Raw genomic sequence first — 24672 nt, forward strand, 5'->3', positions numbered from 1 at the left:
TGGAACAGGTGTTCTCTGAAAAATTATATTTCCACATAATATTACCTTATTTTGCTTGGAAGTCAAGAAGTTTAATAATGCATCAATATTTCATAAATAATTCAAAATTAACAGATGGAGTCCGGTATGCTATTATTATTATTAACTTTCCAAGAAAATCTACTTTTGCAGCATAAGTTTTAAAACACTGATCACTGTAAAGTATATGGGTATCAGTGTTTTTATAGTTTCATGCCTTCTTAATGTAACTGGCATCTCCTCCTTTCTCCATGCTTGACCTGCAGTTATTTCTGCCCATATTCAGCATTCCTGTATCAATGGTCAAAGGATGTTCGGAAAATCATATTACATCTACATGATCTGTGTCAACCTGTTCAAGAGCCTTCATGAGGAATCCTTTCTAATCACTCACAGTCCTGAAACCCTTAGTTAGTTCTGATTTACTGATGACATATTTATGATTTAGAGACCCAATGAAGACATCCCACTGTCATTCATTCAAAATCTTAACACCGGTCTACCACCTGTTTTATATTGTCCTCCTTGGCCCCTAGAGCCACCTTCACTTCACTGATGGCCACTTTCAGACTATTTAAATTAAACCCATCACTCACCAGAAGTACATCCACTCTGCAGCTGCTACCCGTCTTATATAAAAAACGTCTCACCTCCCTCCCCCATACAGACTGGCAACCAGTGGATACCAAATTTTCAGTGACAAGCAATTCTTTTCCTAGGGTACTGAGGATCGTACTGAAGCATCAGCAGAGTATATCAACCCTTCCAACCCTGACTTAAACAGAACTCCTCTACCCCTATTCAGTTGTCCACCAAAATTATGCAGTATCTTTGTGTGTCCTTATGGCCATCTTGTTTTCAATCCCTTGACCTCTGGGTGACATTCCTGTATAAGACCCAGATGCAAGACCTGTCCTATACATCTGCCAACCATTCCTAGACCAATTCTATCACTGGCATCACTCATCACAACTAGAGCCACACATGGAAGCAGTCACAGCATATAACTATGTTGAAAGTACTATGCAGCATTCTATGTAGATATGAGCACTAAACTATCCACTCACATGAACAGATATTGTCAAACCGTGACTGAAAGTTAGCATGCTATGCAAGTGGTTGTCCTCAGCATTTGTTTTACAAGCCATGCTACTTGGATTCTTGCCAACAGCCTTAAGTTTTTCTGAATGTTGTGGGTGGGAAATCTCCCTTCTACATATCGTTCAGTCCAGTTAAGATTTCAATATTTGCTAACTCTTGTGCCACACTTGTCCTCCTTCTCTTCTCCCTTCATGTCATCAACTAATGTCACCAATTGTTCCCATAACATGCTCTTACTTTTCCTGTTTCCTCTATCTACTACTCCATCCTTACTCATAACTTTGAACCTTTCGATATCTCCTATATGTATCTACGAGTTTGTATTGTTACCCCAGTACTCTCCCATTTTCCTCTCTGTTTTCATCCTGGCACACCTATCCCTAACTTGACCTTGCAAAACAGTTACATGTTCCATCCTAGCACTATCCTTCATAACCCCCCCCCACCCCACCTACTGTACCATTCATCCATCTCCTCACTCTACATATATCTCTGTTCGCCCACCACTTATCCCATTTGACATCATTGCTGACCTCATTTAGATAAACAGCATTGCAATACAAGAGCCTGTGCTGAGTTGAGCATGTGCATTGGTAGTCCTAATAAAGGACATTCTCCAAAAATAAAGCATTTTTGTCTTTTATAAGCAATTACCTACTGTTCAGAATTGCTTCTATTTGGCGGGCAGTGTTCTATCCTACATACATACTATCTCTATTCCTGGATTTTCAGTTACTGATATTGCATGTACATGCACAGTTGTACATTATATGTAGATCTGAGTGTATATGTGTATTGATTTTAGGAATATAATAAGGAGAAAGTTAATATCTTTCCATCAAGTGATGCTAGAGTATGTGTAACAATTCTGTGTGTCATAGCTCAATGATTTGGGTTTAAGTACACCCCTGTGAATCAAATACACAGCTGTATGAATGCCATTATTATGATGAATTATGAATGCAGATTTACCGTTTGGAAGAGGAATATATATCCTTTTCTCAAATCTTCGGCGAAATGCCTCATCAATGTTCCATGGATGGTTGGTTGCTGCTAGTACCATTATCACCTTGTTATCTGAACTGAAAAATTTTTGAGAGCACTTTTGTTATTTCTGTATGATGGAGGAATTACACACACACACACACACACACACACACACACACACACACACACCTAAGAAATGCTCATAGACTTGATGCACGTGCAGACACATGAAAAGACAAATGGACAGGTATGATATTTACTGCACTATGGCTATAATGCCCTTTAAGACCTGATTTAAAGATTGTTATGTATCCATATTTGATCTTCAGCTGTACCCTGATCAGAAGATTTATATTTGTTATCATTGGAAGAATTATATGCAAGGTAAAAGTGAAGTTTTTGTGTGCTTGGAGGCTTTATTTAATATATGTGCAATGTAACTTGGCATTTTACATGGGGGATGCAGGAAGCAGGGGAGTAGGTATAATCTTCTCCATTACTCCTAGCACAGTGTAAAAGGTTACAGTGCACATTTTGTAGTGACAATTCTTCTTGTTAGTTTGATCACATGGTCAAAGAGAATTACATGTAGCAAAATATGCTACATTTGCATCACTGTGTAAAAAAGCTTCTTGTGCTCCAATACTGATTTAGAGATGGCTGTAGATCACACTTGAAATCAATAATTGTATAAACACAATCAGTGATTATTGTCTGGTATAATAAAAGACAGAAAAATAACTAATTTTTTCAATCATTGCCCTACAATTATCTTTTATTTCACAAAAGATGCGCACTGTTTACTTATTGGTTTTAACCTATATTTATTAATACATAATATATTTCCATAGAAACATTGAAATTAAAAAATTAAATCAGTTAATTAACTCAGTTCCTGCAAAATCATTTTTCTATTGTGACAACAGAAAAATTGTAACAGACTAGTACTTGAACCTGGATTTAAATTAGACTCATAAATAATAATACAGTAGTAATTTGATTAATGAATCTGTTTCGTAGTTTTCAATGTTTCCATGGATGTTAATGTCCTTGGGTTGGTGGTACAGGGTACAATGTCCATTACCCCTGTGATGCTGCTACCACGTATGCCTTGGAAGAATCTCTTGTTGTAATGTTCAGAAGAAATACAAGGGGAATAGCAATCATACTGAGGCTTTGGGTCACTCTTGGAGACATAATTGGATAGGCTTGCATAACCACAGTAACCAGATGTGTCTCAAAATTCTGATAAATATTGTCTATTCAACTCTTCTATGGTATAAATGGAATTGTCCAAAAAATATACGTCTACACACACACTCTGCCAACTACTGTGACATGCATGACAGAGGGTACTTCTCACAGTATCACACACTACAGTTTCTTCCCAGTTAATTTGCATATGCAGTGTGGGAAGAATGACTTTGTGTACGTTCCAATTAAACTAATTTTGTATTTGCAGTTGGTATATGAGTGAATCTTTTAGGCATCTGCAATACATTCCTAGATTCCATATATATTAATAGTTCTTGAAACTTTGTGAATAGGCTTTCACAGGATACTTGGTCTCCATTTTAAAGCATGTGCCAATTCAAGTTTTTCAGCATTTTCGATGGTCTCCTTCGAGTCAAACAAACATGTGACCACTTGTATAAGTTCAGTATCCCCAATAAGTCCTGTTTAGTATGGTTTCCACACACTTCAACAATATTGTGCTGTGGAACACACAAGTGTTTTGGAAGCAGTCACCTTTGTAAACTGATAGCATTTTACCTAGGCCTTTACATTTTCTGGCCAGTTACATTATCACAACACATTATTACACCCACATAATAGGATGAATGGACTGACTCCAACTGTGACTGCTGCTTATGCCATTGCTGTTTCTGTTGTGTGAATATTTCTTGTTATTTATTTTTTTTGCTTCAGTTGTAAAATTAATACCGTATTTTCAGTACAGGTACTTTGTTGTTAGTGATTTTATCCTTTTTTAAGTGCTAGAAACCTGTTGCTTATTGTAATAATTAAGGAAGAATCATTCACAATTCTTTTCACAGTTTTAAATGTTTTTTTAGTCGTAATATATTGTTCAGTTCTCGTAAAGGTTTTCTTTGCAGGGAATTGGTTTTTGCATAATTTAGCGCCAATTTTTTTGTCTCTGCATATTTCGCCATCATTTTATAGCTTCTGTCAACGGAGTTCGTCGATTTTACTTCTTAAATCTTTAACTTCATCAATGAGAATACTGATAAAAAATGTAAGTACCATCTTTGTTATTAAAATTTAGTCCTAGCTCATCTTCCATGCACAACCATATCTTCCATTTCGAATTCACATTTGCACAAGAGAAATGAAGCGGTTTTATATTTGATGCACACAATTCCTTTAAAGGAACGATTTCCACAGTAGCAAAGACCTGAAACTCTTCGACTTAACGTCGCATTTTGTTCGCTTCTGTACTCTCGAATTTCTCTGATTCTACATGCCTCTTTTCCATAATTTTTGATATTACAGTGCAAGCTAGACACGTCCTGTCACTAAATATGTTGATTTTTTTTTTTTTTTTTTTGAATGTTCAACACGTATTTGCTCATAGTTTACTTTTGTTTGGCGAGCAATTCGACTGATTGTTGGTGCTTAACGCCAAGATGGGGAAACGTTCTTCAGCTCAGAATTTTCATTTATTACATGCGAAATCTTATGTCTTATAAAGCCCACATTTTTTTCTAAATTTGTAATGCATTCTTTCAATTTGACTGTCATAATCCCCATAAATAGGCTACCTGTTTTTATGGCAGAATTGAAACTTTTAGTCCGTAGCTCGTGGTCGTGCGGTTGCGTTCTTGCTTCCCGCACCCAGGTTCCTGGGTTTGATTCCTGGCGGATCAGGGATTTTCTCTGCCTCGTGATGACTGGGTGTTGTGTGGTGTCCTTTGGTTAGTTAGGTTTAGGTAGTACTAAGTTCTAGGGGACTGATGACCATAGATGTTGAGTCCCACAGGGCTCAGAGCCATGTTTTTTTTTTTTTTTTTTTTTTTCCTTGCTTGGTAGAATAGAATAGAAACTTTATTGTCTCATAACATCTAATTGTAAGTGTACAGAATAATTACAGGTATTTTGTCATTTTAAGTACCACAAAATGGTTTAAAATAATCATGTTGAAAATAAAGTAAAATTAAGAATAATTATTTACTTAAAGTACTTTTTTAGCATGAGAGAATAAAATGTAACATCAGGTACAGTTATTTGTAAGTTCTTTAAACCATGCAGAGCTTTTGTATGTTTACAAACTTTGCCATTAATTTTACTGCAATAACCAGTAGTCTCCAACTATCTCTCCATAGAGAAATGCACTAAAGACATCCAGTTGATAGATGGAAAAGTTATTCTCATTAAAATTAACCAGAAAAAATTTCAATGAAACCAGTTTTGCTACTGCGCTGTATACCTCTAAATAAGACAAGCTTTGTAAATTGTCTAAGGCTATTTACAACACATCCGCCAGGAAAGCTTGAAGAGTCACAAGACAAGCTTTGTTGGAAACCTTTGCTACAAGACAAGCTTTGTGAGAAACAACATTACCCTTTTCATCCCTTTTTTTGCCTAAAAACCCATTTTCTGTCAATAACATCACATTCATTTGGCTTACATACATAATACCATGTGATGTTTTCTTCTAGGGCTTGCAGCTCTCTTGGTTGAGCATTTTCCAATTTTTAGCTTCACTGCTAGACATTGCTTCAGCATAGGTGCTGGGGTCTTTGTCAATCACTGCTGTCAACAGCTCTGACACATAATCCTCCAATTGATTTGGGTGGTGAATTTTCCTCCTGGATCTAAGATTGTATGTGTTCTTGTCCTCTGCATCCTCTAAAAAAATTTCTGTTTTCACTGTCTTCACTGATTTCTTGTTCTCCTCTAGGCTGACTTTTATTTTCTTCCACAACATCAGTCCTCATTTCTTCTTTCCATTCCTCTAAATCTGAAGCTTCATCTATGTTCTTTTTATCACAATGAATAGTATCTGACTATTTTACATGAACATCAGCTTTCTTCTTCCTTTTGGATACTGCTGGAGGCAAAAAATAATGTCTTGCTGCATCTCAGTTCTCTTTGTGGGAGGTATAAATATTCTGTAGCCCTTCACATCATTATCATAACCCACAAATAAATCTATCTTGTTTTTGGGGCCTAGTTTCAGTCACTTTTCCTTGGGTATGGGGACAGACATATGCGTTTCAAATATTTTCAAATCTGCTAAGGGCAATTCTCTAACATAAAAAGCTTCAAAAGGAGTTTTACTTTCTATAGGGCTTGGACCAGTTTGATTTAATAAATAAGCCACCATGTTAACTGCTTCAGCCCAGAAATGTTTGGGAATTCATTGAATGAGCAGCTTTAACCAAGGTGTGCAGTTCCCTTTCAGCTTTTCCATTTTTCTGTGGAGTGTACACAACACATCTTTGATGGGCTATGCCATTTTCACTCAAAAATGTACCTAAGTCAGTACTCATAAACTCCAGTCCATTATGACCTCTTAGAACTTTAATTTTCCGACCATTTTCTCTCTCAGTGTTTGCATAAAATACCTAATCAAACATTTTACTTTATTCTCCCGTTTCATAAAAAATACTTTGTGTTAACCACAGTTGTCATCCTTCAAATGCAAAAAATATCTTGCTCCTCCAAGAAGCCGGCCACAGTGGCCAAGCAGTTCTAGGTGCATCAGTCCGGAACCACGTGACTGCTACAGTCGCAGATTTGAATCCTGCCTCGGGCATGGATGTATGTGATGTCGTTAGGTTAGTTATATTTAAGTAGTTCTAAGTTCTAGGGGACTGATGACCTCAGATGTTAAGTTGCATAGTGCTCAGAGCCATTTGAACCAGCTCCTTCAAGCTAATGCATCTCCATGGGTCCACAGACATCTGCACGAATCAGTTCGAGTGAGGCATTAGCTCCAGAGGAACTGACAGGGAAAGCAAGTGATGTTGTTTACATACTAAACATTCTTTACAAATGTTTTCAATGAATCTCACTCCTTTATATGATAAAAACTCTTTCATGTGCGTAATGCTCTGATGTTACAATTATTTGTGCCAGACACTCAAGTTTTCAATATATATAGACAAATTGACATGTTATTACTGTCAACCACAGTGTGTGTTTCATCCACATGCATAAAAGGAACCATTGACAGTTGTGACTGTGTTCCGTTTAGTGAAAACAATGTATGATACATTTTGTTGACATGTTTGAATAATGCACAAACTTCACCTTTACTCTTCAAGAATTCACATTGTTCCTTGTTTGAAACTAAACACATATCTTTGTGTAACACAGTTCTTACAGAAAACAGATTGAATTTCAGTTCAGGAACAAAAGGCACTCCACTAAGTACTGTTTTGATAAATTTAACTCTGATCCATGCATACAGTTCCACAGTACCATGCTCAGTCACATCAAGAAGTTTACTGTCACCCACAGTAACTTTCATTGAGCTTTGCACACTGTCCAGTTTTGTAAACAGTTCTCAGCACATATGCTCGCTAGCACCTCATCCAATAATTTTCTAGGTCAACTCCTTGATTCATACACATAAAGGCATTTACATTCTGAGCCTTTTTGCCTTCCTTTGATTTCAACAGCCTGCAATCTGACTTCAAATGACATCTTTTCTTACAATAATTGCAACTTCTTAGTTCTATATTTGCTTTACTTTTGCTGTCCTTTGCGTAGTAGCTCGTCTTACCACAAGCATAACAGGTAATTTTTTATTGCCTGCTTAGACTGACTAAAGCTACCTCCGGCTGATTGCACTGATTATTTCTCTCTTCCTCAATGAGCAATCTTGAAATTAAGTCATTAAACATTTCCTTCTCAATGACATTACCACTTTTGTTATGATCATTTTATCTGAAAGTGGTTCTCCCACTTGCTTCAATATTGTGTTGATTTTTTTGTATTTTCGACACAACGGTAACCACTGCGTCATCATCAAACTGGAGCAAGAAACACTTTTGCTGAAGTAGGTAAATACTGTGGACTCTTTTTCATACACAGTCTCAGTTTTGTCCACATGCCAGCTGATGAGTGAGTGGTGCTACCTCCATCCAGGTCACAATAAACTCCTGTGTTTTTGTGTCCTTTTCCTGCCATGTTTTTACTTCTGCTTCTCTCTCCTGTGGTGACTGAGTAACAATGCTATTGGCAGTATCTAAAAGGTCTTTTCCTCTTAATATCACATCCATTTGGAATTTCTACACCACCTAATTGTCCCCTGCAGACAATATTAAATGAAACTGATGTGTAGATTGTTCCATTGTGCCACGCCAACACTATGCCGGTGACATTAAAAGTTTTGCTGTTACGCATGACACCAGGAAACAACTCTCTGCCACTACACTGAAAACAGACTTATGCACCTAGAACCATAACCTGTGATCAGGAACAGTAAATGAACCATGAAAATAAGCCCATTTGTACGGAGTTTATTGCAATGTGTAACAGCTTACAACTAATGGCAGACAACAATACAAACACAGAATAAACAGAAAATGCGAAAGCATTTAAAAATGGTAGATAACACAAATCAAAGATAAACAGTGTTGCTTCTTTAAGATATCATTAACATTGTACCATTAACAATTCTTCTGTGGGTCTGACAAATCTGTGACCATTCATACTGTCCTTACACCAAGGACAGCACAAATGGTCACAGATTTATTAGACCCATGGAAGAGCATTATAGAACTACTGCATAGCTTGAGTGTTTTGTAAGCAACCTCCTTTGTAAACAGATTATGTATTCTTAGTGTACTACCAATGAGACAAAGTCTGCCACTTACTTTATCTACAACTATGCTTAGGCAATTTCTCCATGTAATATAACTACAAATTGTTACAACCTTGTATTTGTACAAGTTGACTGATTCGAGTTGTGACTGATTGTTATTGAAGTTGATGGATACGACTTTTTTCATTTTGGGAAATGCACAATTTTATATTTCTGAAAATTTAAAGCAAGATGTGAATCCTTACACCACTTTTAAATCTTATTAAGATTTATCTCAGTAACTGTGCAATTTTTTCAGGCAGTTCTTCATTACACATAAACGCATCTGTGAAAAGTTTGAGGTTAAAAGAAATGGCTCTGAGCACTATGGGACTTAACATCTAAGGTCATCAGTCCTCTAGAGTTAGAACTACTTAAACCTAGCCACCCACGGTGGCTGAGCAGTTCTAGGCGCTTCAGTCCGGATCCGTGCGACTGCTACAGTCGCAGGTTCGAATCTCCTGCCTTGGGCATGGATGTGTGTGATGTCCTTAGGTTAATTAGGTTTAAGTAGTTCTAAGTTCTAGGGGACTGATGACCTCAGATGTTAAGTCCCATAGTGCTCAGAGCCATTTGAACCATTTCAACTTAAACCTAACTAACCTAAGGACATCACACACATCCATGCCCAAGGTAGGATTCGAACCTGTGACTGAAGCAGCCGCGCGCTTCTAGACTGAAGTGCCTTGAACCGCTCGGCCACAATGGTTAGTGTTTGAGGTTATTATGAGTGTTGTCTGATAGGTCATTAATATGCAACGTGAACAGCAAGCATCCCAAGAAACCTACCTATGGGTTGCCTGAAGATACTTTTACATTTGTTGATGGCCCTCTAGCCAAGATAACATGCTTCATCCTCTCCACCATGAAATCCTCAGTGAGTCATAAATTTCAATTGATATCCCACAGAATCATACTTTCGATAAGAAGTTTAGGTGAGGTACTGAGTGAAATGCTTTTCAAAATTCAAGAAATAATGCATCTGCTTGACTGCTTTGCTCCATAACTTTCCAGATATCATGTGAGAAAAGTGTGAGTTGGGTTTGCATTAACAATGCTTTTTAATCCATGCTGGTTACCTTGCAAGAGGTGATTTTGTTTGAAGTCCTAGTTATGTCTGAACTCAGAATATGTTCTAAGTTTCTATAATGATGCATGTCAATGATATTGGACATTAGTTTTGTAGATAACTTTTGCTATCCTCCTTGTAGATGGGTGAGAGCTGTGCTTTCTGCCAACTACTGGACACAGTTTTTTTTGTTTGAGAGATCTATGGTATATAATATTTTTACGAGGGGCACTAACTCAGCCACAAATTCTGTATAGAATCTAATAGGAATTCTATCAGGTCATGGAACTTCATTCAGTCTTAGCGGTTTAAATTTTTTCTTAATAGTAGTGACCCTAATATCTATATCACCAATCTTGGCAGTGGTGCAAGCATTAAATTGGGATAGTACTCCTGGAGTTCAGCATTTCTGCTTTTTAGGAGTGCTATTAACCCTGGTGCTTTGTTGCAAGTGCTTCAGCAATTGATACTGATAACTAGGACTTCTATACTTTTTTGGGTGGATAGGGGGAAGGTGGCAAGGGGAGTGCATTAATTTTGACCTTACACTGATGCTTTTACAGGTGTCATTACTCAGACAGCATGAAGAGTCAGGTAATATAAAAAAAATCTTTTGTGCACCCCACAAACCATCAACTGTCTTGGTAACAGCTTCTGATGTGTAGTGCACACCTGACACATCTAGACAGACCCTAGATTTCTCTACTCTATGGTGCAATTCTAAGAATCTGTAGCCTAACTTGTTGCAGAACCTCCAAAGTCAAAGTGATTCAAGCCGCCTTCTCAACTGAGAACCAGGGGAAATGCTGCAGAATGTATGTCTGTGAAAATGGCTATTCTTTTCAGCCTTTCCTTCCAGTCATGGAAGGATTCAAGTATGATTTTGAAGCTTGCCTGACAAGCACTGTTTGTTCAAATATGCTCCACAATACACAGTTGTCTGTTCCTTCAATGGGTGCTGGAACGGCCTCCTCAGAATGTTGAATGGGCATACGTGTGGAGTGCGTGTGGTGATCCTTCCCATCCTTTGCTGAAATTTTTCTAAGGGTACAAGTATTCCTGTATGTTATAAGTGTCAGTGCTTAATAGACCCCATACTCTTTTAAATTTTCTCCCCTTGACATGATACACAGCAGATTCCTAAATAAGTGAAGTGAGTCTTACTGGCTCAGTTTCAGTTTCAGTGAAAGACAGAACCTTGAATTCGTTGGTTGGGGGTGGGGTGGGTGGCTGTAAAACCTTGAGTTCTCTCTGGTCCCTGTCTCCTCTGTACAGGGCCCTGAGACCTATCACACCATCCACAATGGCGAGTAGTGATAGATCCTGTACTTGCTGTAGAGGAAACAATGGGAGGATTGTATTCGAGGTATCATTGGTATCTTTGGTACATGTTTCTCTGTAGCCCTCCAAGTACACCTGTTTGGTGCAGCTCCAGTCATCTAACAGTTGTCAGATCTGTTTCCAGCTGTCTACAAACAGTAAGTAACTCATCGCAGGCCTGAGAACAACATTCGCAGTTGAGCGTATTGTGACTCATGGAATGTTTCACAAAAGAGTAAACTTATAACTTTAAATGAAGCTTGCTGATTTGTGTTTAATTTTTGGATTTGTTATGCTACAAGTATTACAAGTGCCCATTAAGAACTGAATCAATTAACACCCAAGGAAGACATTTCTATTATGACAAAAGAAAAACCTGGGATAAAATCTGCTGATTTCCTGAAAGAATTTGTTTTCTGGGGTTACACTCAATAGCAAACTCAGCTAACTAACTAAAAAATAGTGGACACGTGCAGTGCACAGTCTGTTATTTTTCAGAGTGTTTTCAAACTTGTTCTTATTTTGAGTTTTAAACACCAGTGGAGTAGTTTGGCATTTTCTGTGACAGAATGAAGCACTTTTTGTTTCAAGGAAAAAATCTGGTCAGATATTCTTTAATTTATAGAGTAGCAGTTGTAGTGACCAAGAGTGCATAACAGCTGGGACACCCAAAAATCCAATACACTACCTGGGAAAATATAGGCTATATTTAATATCCCTTGTATTTACTAAAAATACATCAACACTCAACAGATTCTTGAGAGTATCAAGAAATCGGCACCCTGAATCATGTCATCTGAGAGTTTATCAGTTAAAAAAAGTCTCAGATGAGGACAGGAATCTATTTAGTGCCAAAACAGTATGCTGAGGAATGACACAATAATAAACAGTTACATTCTCTCTCTCTCTCTCTCTCTCTCTCTCTCTCTCTCTCTCTCTCTCTCTCTCTCTCTCTCTGTGTGTGTGTGTGTGTGTGTGTGTGTGTGTGTGTGTGTGTGTGTGCATGTTTCAGAACTGCTTATTGTATTTTATGTGCAAAATTTTCACACTGTCAGCTCATCTGGAATTCACAACAATGGCTTAGGGACTACATATGTTTCACAATCTCTGCATTATTAATCTTCCAATGTGCCTGTACCCTAACCTTTTTCTTTTCTCAGACTCTACTCAAACACTGATTGCAGTGTCAACCAACTTATATCTTCATTCACACAGGCAACACTTGTCCATATAACTTAATTAATTGATGTTTCTTTACCATTTGAAGTAAATATGGTGTTCATACCTGTTAGAATTAAGACCATCCATTTGAATCAACAGTTCTGCCTTAAATCTTCGGGAAGCTTCATGTTCTGAATCTGTACGACGTTGTGAACACAGTGAATCTGTTTCATTTATAAAAATAGTGCTTGGGGTATAAAAGTGAACCTGAAATATAATGCATATTATTAAGGAAATATCTTATTCATTGCAGCAAATTAAAATGTTCAAGTTGAAAAACTGGTATGAGTGAGACCCAGAAAACAAAATCACTTTGAAAAATTAATACAAGTATTCAATCACTATTCCAATCATATTGCCTTTTTTCTACATGTCATTATATTTTGAAATGTATATTGTGTATTTGTAATGTAGCAGTATGAGCTGTTAGCCTAGAATATACAGTATATTATAAGAAATGAGTTGATTGGCATATATTTTAGATAAACTTGTTCTACCAATATTGAAACATGTAGGCAACAAATTAGCTTTATGTGATCATATGAACTGAATTATTTGTTATAAAGTACAGGCCACAGCATATGCAGTGGATCTCCTGAAACACTGCTTTACAGAGACACTTTAATGGAGCATTATGATGTGGAGATGCTTGTGTCAAAGTTACTCTCAACTATTTTTAAATAATTAAAATTTTTGATATTTATATCCAGTCTGACAGGACAGTAGCACTGAGCATTTTCCTAACTATGGGTATCAGAGTCTAGGTGTACAATGAATATCCTCTTTAGTTTCTTAATATTCAATCTGGAGTTGCCAAACTTGATTATCTATATTTCTAGTTTCACACTATGCTCCACTTTTTTCTGAGTTGTTGGCTACCCTCTCCACCACTTTCGTCTTCTAGTTTTTAAATCTTATCCATTGGTTTCCTTTATTTCTTATCCTGTGACAATATGACTTTTATGACTTGGGAACCTGGTTGGGTCTCCTGCATATCTCTTAAATTGCCCCTTTTCTTTCAGCCCTTTCTTCTATTTTAGTCAATAAAGGAACATCTGATTCCAAAGTCTACTATCTTTATCATCTGCTGTTCTTGTGTTTTTCTACTGGAACCTCATAAGTGTCAATTTTCCATTTCAGTTTAGAATTATTAATATTAGTTGAACTGAGAACAAAGAGTATCAACTTAGTTTACAAATTCCAAGGATTTTAGAAAAGGGAAGGGAAGGGAGGAAAATGCATTGAAACCTGTAAAATAAAGTGTGAGAAGGATGATGCACTGAAAGAATCAGCTCAGAGGACATTAAAAAAATCAGAGTGTAGCAACAAGCATATCAATTCTGAAGAAATTAATGAAATGCTATTAAAAACAAAATAGTGTACAATGTAAATGCCTTGAAGTTGTTCTCAGAATGAAACATTAAACCTGAAGTAAACTTTAAGCAACAATAAAAATTCCCAATGGGTTAAAGCTTTATGTCAGACTGAGACCTGAGTATAGATCTTTGCTTGCCTTCCACATAAGTCACATAATTTTAACCTTTCAGGAATATTTCTCTGCAATAAATGTTATACTACAGAGTAATAATTTAGTTTTACCAGCACTGTGATCTAGATTGTTCCAGCTTGAATGCAAATGGAGTAGAGAGTATTAAAATGTACTATTAGAATCTGCACAGTTTCAGTTTTTTAACTCAACTGTCCTGTTCTTGAGATTAATAGCAAATTATACCAAACCAACTCCAAAAAGACATACTGTGCTGCATGGTTTGTTTGTAGAAATATGCTCTATAATCTCCTCAGGCTCTGTAACACTAACAGTGCTGTCTTCCCTACTAGATGTGTTGAAGACAGGATTCTTCATTATAATGTCAAATGTAAATATATGTAGTGTTAATGACAGTCTACTTTTATGACAGTGATAGAACTGATTTGTTCTTTATATAATTAGGACAACTGCAAATGAGTATTTACCCATATACAAAAGAGGGCACTACTTTTTAAAAAAATCTGCTTACTTCTAAAAAATAAATTATTATCCATGAACTGGAAAAAAGGAAAGTTACTTTATTTAAACCATTATGGTCTATGGTATGCATATTCCTATTGCTCTCTGAAAAACCCTCAAGTTTTGTACAGATTCTGCATTATCTCACTAACATAAGCATAACTGATAAATACACAAACTGCAAGCTTTACTTTTCATACACGTCAGATGCTTACTTTCGAAATTTAGTGTACCAAAGCAACCCAGGCCACTTTTGTTCCTATATTTTTTTTTCTTATGCTGCATACACTGCCATTGTCTTCAAATGTCTGAAATACAGCTTTTCAACTGGTTCTATAACTTCATTGTTAATTTGTACAATTTTTTTCCTGTGTACTGATTACAAATCATTTGCAGGCAAACAACACAATGTCATCAGCAAAATGAAGATTGTTCTGTTACATTCCATTAACAAATATTTTTCACCATATGTACCTGAAAACATCACCTAGGGCTGCTGTGAATAGCATCGGTGATACAAAACTCCGTACATGCTTCTTTTCTCAATTTTAAAATTCCCGTTATCCTGGTTAAATCTAATGATAGTTATTGCAGTGGTTTATGAATTCATCAGCATAATAACATAGGTTGAATCAATGTATTGTCTGTCAAGGACTGTCAGAAGAGAATTTACTGACATTAAATTTAAAGCTTTCTCAAAATCTCTGAATCGTAGGCAAAGTGCAACTACTTTCATGACTTATAAATGGTTGATTGTGCTATACTGACTTCTAAAACCAGATTGCTACTTTGACTGATTAAAAGTGATTTTTATGCAGTTAGTGAAAACTTAAGTGAATTTCCATTATTGTATAAGCGTACCATTTCAAATAATAGTCGCACGAGCTTTTCTGAGTCTCCACGGTATTTTGAGGTAAGTGTTGCTGAAGAAATATTGAAGAATGTTGAACCACACTCAGTTGCAACTGCCTTAGCCAACATAGTCTTTCCTGTTCCTGGAGGTCCCACCATAAGAATTCCTTTCCATGGTCTTCTTATTCCACAGAAGAAATCAGGCATCAGCATTGGGAGTACCATGGCTTCCTGAAACATAGAGTGCTTTTTCAGCCTATGTAAATGTCAATATGCCATTCACTGGTCAGTAATTGATGATTATATAGAACATTCATTCTGGAAGTTCTCCATTTATCAGAAAGAAATGAGTTTGTAAATTAATAATAAAGTAGATTTAATGGCAATGTATGTTCCGGAAATAGAAATAATTTCACTTGACTGATGCATGTTCTTTGAGGATCTTGGAAAGAATATTTGTAACATTCTCATAGTGGATTTTTTGGCTTCAAAATTAAATTAGTTACGCCAACTTTCTCACTGTATGTCCTACTCAGTTAAGTAACTAAAAATATGACTCAATTAAAATAAAGTAAGTAAAACAGATTTCTTAATAGCACAGGTTTACAGAGCCAGTTTTTCTACAACAGAATATTTGCATCTGTATGAGGTCAGATATATATGCTGATGGGAAACTGATTGCTACCACATTGGAGTAATAGCACTTTTGTTGTTTCACTGAATTGAGTGTTTCAGTATGGTACATGACTGAAATGTAGTCAGACCATGCACTGGCTGTACACAGAACAGCTGCACACAGAAAGGCAAGATGTTTGACTGACAAGTGACACAAGTCAGATGCGAGGGACAGCTTCATCCCTGAAGCTATACAGGTACTGGAGCTTTCATTGGCCACAATTTCCTGTATATACAGTGGCTATGTTGATCCAGGTAATACTGCAACTACAGTTATCAAAATTTAGCTGGTAGGGATTTCCATCACTGGGCTGAGAATTTAACCTTAGATAGACAAACCACAGCCCTCCAGATCACTTGCTATTTTTGTACACAATATTTGGGAAACAATACCATCAAGACCTATCGCATCACCATAAGGTACAAAAACCGCCATCACACAATAAACAATTTGCAAACCACACCTCGCAGACCAGAGCAATTAGCATAAGGGCAAAAACACTGCAAATGGATGCTCAACAAAAGGAAAAGGTCACTAAGGCAGATGAGTTCCAGTACAGAATTGCATATTTCTAAATGTGTGTGTAATCCTATAACGATCAAGATGCAGTCTAATAAGTGGTAGTCTCTTCATGTGATTAAATTCATATGAGACTGAACGTGACCTCTGGTGCATGTACTCCTATCATTCATAGGCTAAGGATTCAGGTAGTGGCTGGCAGATCATGTGTTTATATTTGTGATTTATAGGGTCCTACTGGAGATATGTATTTTCAGCATGATAATAATACACCCATCAAAAAAAGTTTTGCATCACCTCGGTTCCAAGAGTTCCAGAACCTGTACAGAAAATTGGAATAGAGATCAACATAAACATAATTTCTGCCCTTTTTATTGCTCATAAAGACCACATATTGCATGTTGTACCATCACACAGCGAGACCTTCAGAGGTGGTGGTCCACATTTCTGTACACATCGGTAGCTCTAATACCAAGTAGCATGTCCTGTTGCATTGATGCATGCCTGTATTTGTCATGGCATACTAGCCACAAGTTCATCAAGGCACTGTTGGTCCAGATTGTCCCACTCCTCAATGGCGATTTGGTGTAGATCACTCAGAGTGGTTGATGGGTCTCGTTGTCCATAAACAGCCCTTTTCAATCTATCCCAGGCATGTTCAGTAGGGTTCATGTCTGGATAACATGCTAGTCACTCTAGTTGAGCAAAGTCATTATCATGAAGGAAGTCATTCACAAGATGTGCACGATTGGGGTGCGAATTGTTGTCCATGGAGACAAATGCCTCGCCAATATGCTGCCGATATGGTTACACTATCAGTTGGAGGATGGCATACACGTATCGTACAGCTATTACAGCACCTTCCATGACCTCCAATGATGTATGTCAGCCCCACATAATGCCATGCTAAAACATCAGGGAATCTCTGCCTTGCTGTACTTGATGGACAGAGTGCATTCAACCTGACTGGGTTGCCTCCATACAGGTCTCCGACGATTGTCTGGTTGAAGGCATATGCGACACTCATTGGTGAAGAGAACATGATGCCAATCCTGAGCAGTCCATTCAGCATGTTTTTGGGCCCATCTGTACCACATTTCATGGTGTCATGGTTGCAAAGATGGACCTCGCCATGGACGTTGGGAGTGAAGATGCGCATCATGCAGCCTATTGCGTGCAGTTTGAGCCGTAACACGACGTCCTGTAGCTGCATGAAAAGCATTATTGCACATGGTGGCGTTGCTGTCAGGGTTCCTCTGAGCCATAATCTATAGGTAGCAGTCATCCACTGCAGTAGTAGCCCTTGGGTGGCCTGAGCGATGCATGTCATGAACAGTTCCTTTTCTCCCTGTAACTCCTCCATGTCCAAACAACATTGCTTTGGTTCACTCTGAGACTCCTGGACACTTTCCTTGTTGAGAACCCTTCCTGGCTAAAAGTAACAATGTGGACATGATCAAACTGTGGCATTGACCATCTAGGCTTGGTTGAACTACAGACAACATGAGCCGTGTACCTCCTTCCTGGTGGAATGACTGGAACTGATCGGCAGTCGGACCCCCTCCATCTAATAGTCACTGCTCGTGCGTGGTCGTTTAAATCTTCAGGCAGGTTTAGTGACATCTCTGAACAGCCAAAGAGACTGTGTCTGTGATACAATATCCACAGTCAATGACTATCTTCAGGAGTTCTGGGAACTGGGTTGACACAAAACTTTTTATGATGTGTGTAAATACCCACATCATCACATCACTCTTGAATGTTGTCAGTGTGGTGCTCTATGGATATTTGAGTATGGTCTAATTTCAGTCCTATTGAGCAAGCCTGGGATTCTACACATCATTAGACTAGTTTCCACTAGATGTGAATCATCAATCAGTAAGAGTCCATGTGGCAACTAGTCTCTTGCAAACCCCATGCCATTACAAGTGTCCACCATCATCATGGTACTGTATGTTACTAAGGAAATGTGTATCATTCCATTACTCTTCAGTGTCTATTTCATTGATGTATACATCTTCATAAACAATAAATAATGCACAGTATGTGAATGTCTAAGTACCTCCACACTTGTTCTCCTATATCTTAGTTCTTCATCGTGATCATAGATGTTAACCTCGAAACTTTATTATTAGGATTTTTGCTGTATTGTGCTTATATGCAAAGTTAACCATCTGAAATGTTAGCCTGTCATCTGAAACACCAGGAACTTTATGCCATACTTTCTAAAATGAAAGCAGCTTCTTGTACCTTTACTTATTTTCTTCAAGTGCTACTAAACACACTTAAGAGCCAAAGAAACCAATTCACCTGTCTAATATCATGTAGGCCCCCCAAAAGCATGCAGAAGTGCCACAACACAATGTGGCATGGACTTGACTAATGTCTGAAGTAGTGCTGGAAGGAATTGACACCATGAATTCTGCAAGGCTGTCCATAAATCTGTAAGAGTACAAGGGGGTGGAGATCTCTTCTGAACAGCATGTTGCAAGGCATACCAGATATGCTCAATAATGTTCATGTCTGGGGAGTTTTGTGGCCAGCAGAAGTGTTTGAACTCAGATATGTTCCTGGAGCTACTCTGTATCAATTCTGGATGTGTTGGGTGTTGTTGGAATGCACAATGGACATGAATGGATGCAGGTGATCAGACAGGATGCCTACGTACATGTCACCTGTCATAGTTGTATCTACACATATCAGGGGTCCCATATCACTCCAACTGTACATGCCCCATACTATTACAGAGCCACCACCAGCTTGAGCAGTCCCCTGCTGACACGCAAGGTCAACGGATTTTTGAGGTTGTCTCCATACCCATAGGCGTCCATCTGCTTGATATAATTTGAAATGAGACTCCTCTGACCAGGCAACATATTTCCAATCATCAACAGTCCAATGTCGGTACTGACTGTCCTAAAGCTTTGTGTTGTGATGTTTCATTGAATGGTTCACACCGACACTTGTTGATGTCCCAGCATTGAAATCTGCAGCAATGTGCAGAAGGATTGCACTTCTATCACACTGAACAATTCTCTTCAGTCATTGTTGGTCCTGTTCTTGAAGGATCTTTTTATGGCCGCAGCAATGTTGGAGATTTGATGTTCTACCGGATTCCTGATATTCACAGTACACTCGTGAAATGGTCATACAGTAAAATCCTCACTTCATCACTACCTTGGAGATGCTGTGTCCCATTGCTCATCTGCTGACTACAAAACCACATTCAAAGTCACTTAAATCTTGATAACCTGCCATTGTTGCAGCAGTAACCTATCTAACAACTGCGCCAGACACTTGTTGTCTTATATAAGTGTTTCCAACTAGAGCACTGTATTCTGCCTATTTGCATATCTCTGTACCTGAGCATGCATACTTTTACCATATTCTTTGGTGCTTCAGTGTATATTCTGTTAATTTAATAACTGAGGTTGCACACCAGGGTTGATATTTTGAACAGCAAAAGATTTTAAAATTTCTGATTTTTTTTACACATTTGTAAATGTATTACTGCATATTTTTCTTTTAACCACTATGCCAGACATAAACATTGTGTTTATAACTCGATGTCTACTGACACATGTTATGCAAGGATGTTGTTCGTTGGGCAGGTGAACTGACAATCTCCCATGATATTCTTACCATTATTTTACTTTATCTTACAAATCTTATATTATGCAATTGAAATCAGTTAAAAATGTTACAGCTACTGGTTAGAAATAGATGTCAATGGGAATACAATAAATGAAACTCTATGTAAAAGTCTAAGCATTCAGATGGATAATAAACTGAGTTGAACCAGCATAAAGGGTAAGTTCTCCAAAAAGCTCCTATCTGTCTGCTTGGCATTTGAAAATCCCTACCACTGTGTAATCTGCAGATTGTGTTTACATACTTTCATTCAGTACTGCACTATGGTGCAGTGACATAATTTCCTGGGACAGTGCAGGAAAGGTTAAAAAAGTATTTTTTCTAAGGGCACATGCAGTTAAAATATTTTGTAAAGTTTCTAACCAAGCATTTTGCAGACTCCTCTTCATAGACTCTGGGATTTTTATACTGGTGCACCAATAAATTTACTTCCTAACATTATTTGTGGTTAGTAATAAGTGCAAATTTAGACTACGCATACCTGGCTAGGGTTCAAAATGTATGTGTCAGCCATGAATGTTAGCAGTAATATTGACACAGTTCGTAGTAGTTATGTTATTTTCTGAAATGACCATAGGTCTCACAGAGGTCTAGGTAAGCTTTTACATAATATCCACCACAATCAATTTATGCTACATGGTGCATGTGTCATGAAGAAATTACCATGAAAGACAGTTTTCCCTAACATGTATGAATCTGGCAGTGTAAGACGATAGATAATGTTTAAATAAACAGCAATCCTGTTACAAATATGTTAATGTAGGATATGATGTCCTTTGATTTTTCTGATACACCGAGCTGCTCACTTGGTAGGTATAGGAACTTTACCTACATATTGCTGTAAACACTGATAAATGATTAGTCACTGCCAAAGAGTTTCAGAGGACTGTCATCTGCAACAATAATTTCACACTAAATGTTTAATTTTTTTCTCTGTTGCTATTGCCATATTGTTGAAAAACACTAAAATTTAATTTATGCTGACTAGTCTAAGCTATATGACATATCATGTTTTTACATGTCACCTAGAAAGCAAGAGCAGCTTTCTATATTCATTATCGAATGAGTTATCAAGAATGAAGTATGGATCACATCAACATTATATTCAGTTGATAAAAAGTTAGTTTCAGTATAAATTTTGTAGTCTGATCAGCCTGAAGTAATTACATGCAGAACTGTGAGTAGTATAAAATGTCTATTTTCCCTAGCTTACTATTATTCCATGAAGAAATGAGATCTATCTGTTTGTTGAGAATGGAGAAGGTCACTCTTCCAGGTGAAGCACCATACATTAGTATTTGTGATTATGGGGCAACTATTCACAAGTCTGAGCTGCAAGAGATGGCTGTCATGTATGTGTGAGGTGTGCTTGCTTGTGTGAATGAATGTGTGTGTGTTTTCTTATTAAAAAAGGCTTTGGCCAAAATCTAAATGTGTAATAATATTTTCATTGTGCCTGTCTCCAGCTCAACATGTCATCTTTATGGTGAGTAGCAATCTATCCTTTTCTTATACAGCTGATATTTCAACCTGGTGTTTCCATTGTTTTATACATGAGTGATTTCAGTTCAATAACCTATTCTTCATTATGAATTATGGGAATATTCTGCATCTAAGAAAAAATAAGGATTTTTTAAACCAGTATGCTTAGAATACTATCAGAAATTCCTATGCGTCTTATGTGTGATTAACATATATGTATTCCCGAAGAAAAAAATTAATGTTTAAATTGATATGATTCCTAAAGTAGCAAGATTATGAAACTGTGAGACTCCAACGTGTTCAGAACCCATACCATCTGTAACTTCCAACTAAAGGACAGATCTTTTACACAGATGCAAAATGTTCTACATAAATGGATAATGTCCATATAGAACACCCAACATTCCTACATTATCCTTTGTCTGAACTTCAACAATATTATGTAATCTGCCTAGCTCCTTCTGCTTTCACACCACTGACTCTGTCACACTGTTCTTCTTTTTTCTTCCTATTACTATTCCAGTCCTCCCTAACATTGGTTCTATAGACTGATATTTTTCTGAATACCTCTAAATTTTATGTGTGTAACTCACTTTTTACATTAGTATTTATTTAATTTGATATTTATTTAAATATTATGTTTTTATTTTGTTCCAGTATCCAAAGCAATATATCAGCAACCCCAAAATTATGTTTATCTTCCTGATAACCTTTTTGTTTGAGGAAACGATGTCTTACCACTCAGCAAGTGGAAATCTCCATTTTTTTGTGTGCCTTACTGTCACTCAGTACTATTTTTAAAGGCAAATTGTGGCTGTCTCTACATAATTGCACATCATCATGAGAAACATTCATTGTCTTGCTAGTTAGTGATGATTACATGAAGTAGTAGTGGAAGGCTAACTATGTTATGTACTTAATTATGGAGACAGGAAATGGCGTATCCCATTTCAATGAAATACTACTGATAAAATTCAGCATATACAGGAGATTAAAAATGAGTATGGCTCTGGCAAGGCTGCATTGGCAAAGCATATACATGAAATTTAGAGATGAATACTGTAACTCCCAATAGCATGTCTGGTCCAAGTTAAAGTCTTTCAGAAGATTTATAACATAGAATGTTAAATTTTGGATGTTCTTTCTGTGGAAAGTTGTTAAGGAAACTTTTGAACACTGGTGTGTTATGGAATTTGGTTTTACTTTGTTGTTTTTGTACCTGTAAGGGAAAATCCACATGAGCAAGATAAGAAGCAGTAGGACACACATAGGTCTCATCATGCTTCCTCTACATATAGAACACAGGAGGAAGAGAATGGTGGTCGTGTTATGCAGTACCTGACAGCCACTAACCAGTGGCATGAAGAGTGCAGATGTCAATCAATATCCAGGGCACCTGAGGTGAGGGTATTTGCTCTCATGTCTGATGCAATGATTTAGTATTAAACTGTTCTTTTTATTAAGCAGGAGATATAAAACATAATTTCTGATACCACACATCCAAAGTGTATTTTAAATACAAAAAGTTATTCAAGCAGTAGAGAAACATTTCTCATGTACACCTTCTTCTGGTTTCTTAATACTTTCATCATATTTTGCTGAAATTTTTGATTATTCTTGAGTTGTGTTAGTAATAACATGTAACTCAACAAAATATTACTGTCTAAAATAAGTGTGTAACTGAATATTGTTCATCACCTGAAGTATTGCTTTTGCTTCGCTCAGCCCAGCAACACGGTTCCACTGCACATTAGGATTTCTATGAATGATATCCTTTTCAAGTGTCTCTACAAGATGCTGTTCATACTGGGCAGCCTGGAACACTTTTGGTGGGGTTTCATGAGAATCACTATCTTGTGAAGGTATTGCAGATGGTAATGAAGGCGGTCCCTCATTGCTCCGTCTTACAGGTTCTTGTGTTTTCACGCTCACTGCTGCTCCAGGATGTGACCGCTTTGTCAGGCATGGAGTGCGGTCCATTGAATGAGACTTCCTGGATCGGCTACAATGAAAGAAGTCAAAAGTCTTAATGAAAAATTTACTTGGTGAAATTGTAATGACTTATTGTTAAATGTGTAATGAATTTAGATATTCACTAATATAATACTATGACAACTAGCTCGAAACTGAAGTTATGGTATGCATTTTTGTTTATAAGAATTAATTATGAAGCACATTTATGATTCAAACTTTCAGAAAATATTGATGGTACTTCTTTCCTATCTTTCCACATTTTCAGTCATTGCAAAATTTGTGGTAATCAAAATTCAGACACATCTTAACCACATTTTCATTAATGAATAGCTTTCTAAACCATCTTAGAAGAGGTGATATACTGTGTGAGAGTCAATTTAAACATAGGACAATGTAACAAACTCTTAGTCAATGAAGAACCATCAAACACAGTGAAAACATGAAAGCATGTGACAGTATGGCTTCATGACCTGCCAGTAATGGAGGAGATGCATTGCAGTTTAAGAATCACTAAGTAAGAAATGGTGCTGTCCCTTAACTAAAAGTGGCTGATGTCAAAAGTGTGGCTGTGGTGGTATGCTCCTTCAGAACTACTTTTAGTAAAAAAAAAAAAAAAAAATCCAAACTTAGCGACATTAAAACTATATTATAAACTGTACCATACAGATATGAGTTACTGAATATTAATGACAGGATATAACCCTCTATGGTTGTGCTTAACAAGTTTGTAAGCTTCCAATACATTGTAAAATAGTGCTGTGACAATTTGTTGAATCACTTGAGCAATTGCATCTTGGGAATGTGGAAACATTTATTTCAGCTCTTCATACTTATTATGAATGATCTTACAAAGGGTAAGCTGTGAACTTTTAAGAAATTCTACAAAAAGTGGATAATTTTGAGAAATATCTGGATAAAAAATTACTATGATAGATATTATTCCAAAACATTGTGACTAT

At 37.0% G+C, this 24672-nt stretch overlaps 1 protein-coding gene across 1 annotated transcript in view; it reads right to left on the bottom strand.

Annotated features, from left to right (window-relative positions):
• The window catches only part of LOC126470860 (katanin p60 ATPase-containing subunit A-like 1), a 56073-nt gene extending 31616 nt beyond the window's left edge, over positions 1-24457 (bottom strand). The window contains exons 1-5 of the mRNA XM_050098876.1: positions 24378-24457; positions 23438-23741; positions 15421-15642; positions 12616-12758; positions 2092-2201 (exon numbers count right to left, since the gene is read on the bottom strand). Of these exons, the coding sequence (XP_049954833.1) occupies positions 2092-2201; positions 12616-12758; positions 15421-15642; positions 23438-23741; positions 24378-24457 (859 nt within the window). The remainder of the gene's footprint in view (positions 1-2091; positions 2202-12615; positions 12759-15420; positions 15643-23437; positions 23742-24377) is intronic.
• Between the last annotated feature and the right edge of the window lie 215 nt (positions 24458-24672).

This window comes from Schistocerca serialis, chromosome 3, assembly GCF_023864345.2.
Source record: "Schistocerca serialis cubense isolate TAMUIC-IGC-003099 chromosome 3, iqSchSeri2.2, whole genome shotgun sequence".
Taxonomy (NCBI): Eukaryota; Metazoa; Arthropoda; class Insecta; order Orthoptera; family Acrididae; genus Schistocerca; species Schistocerca serialis.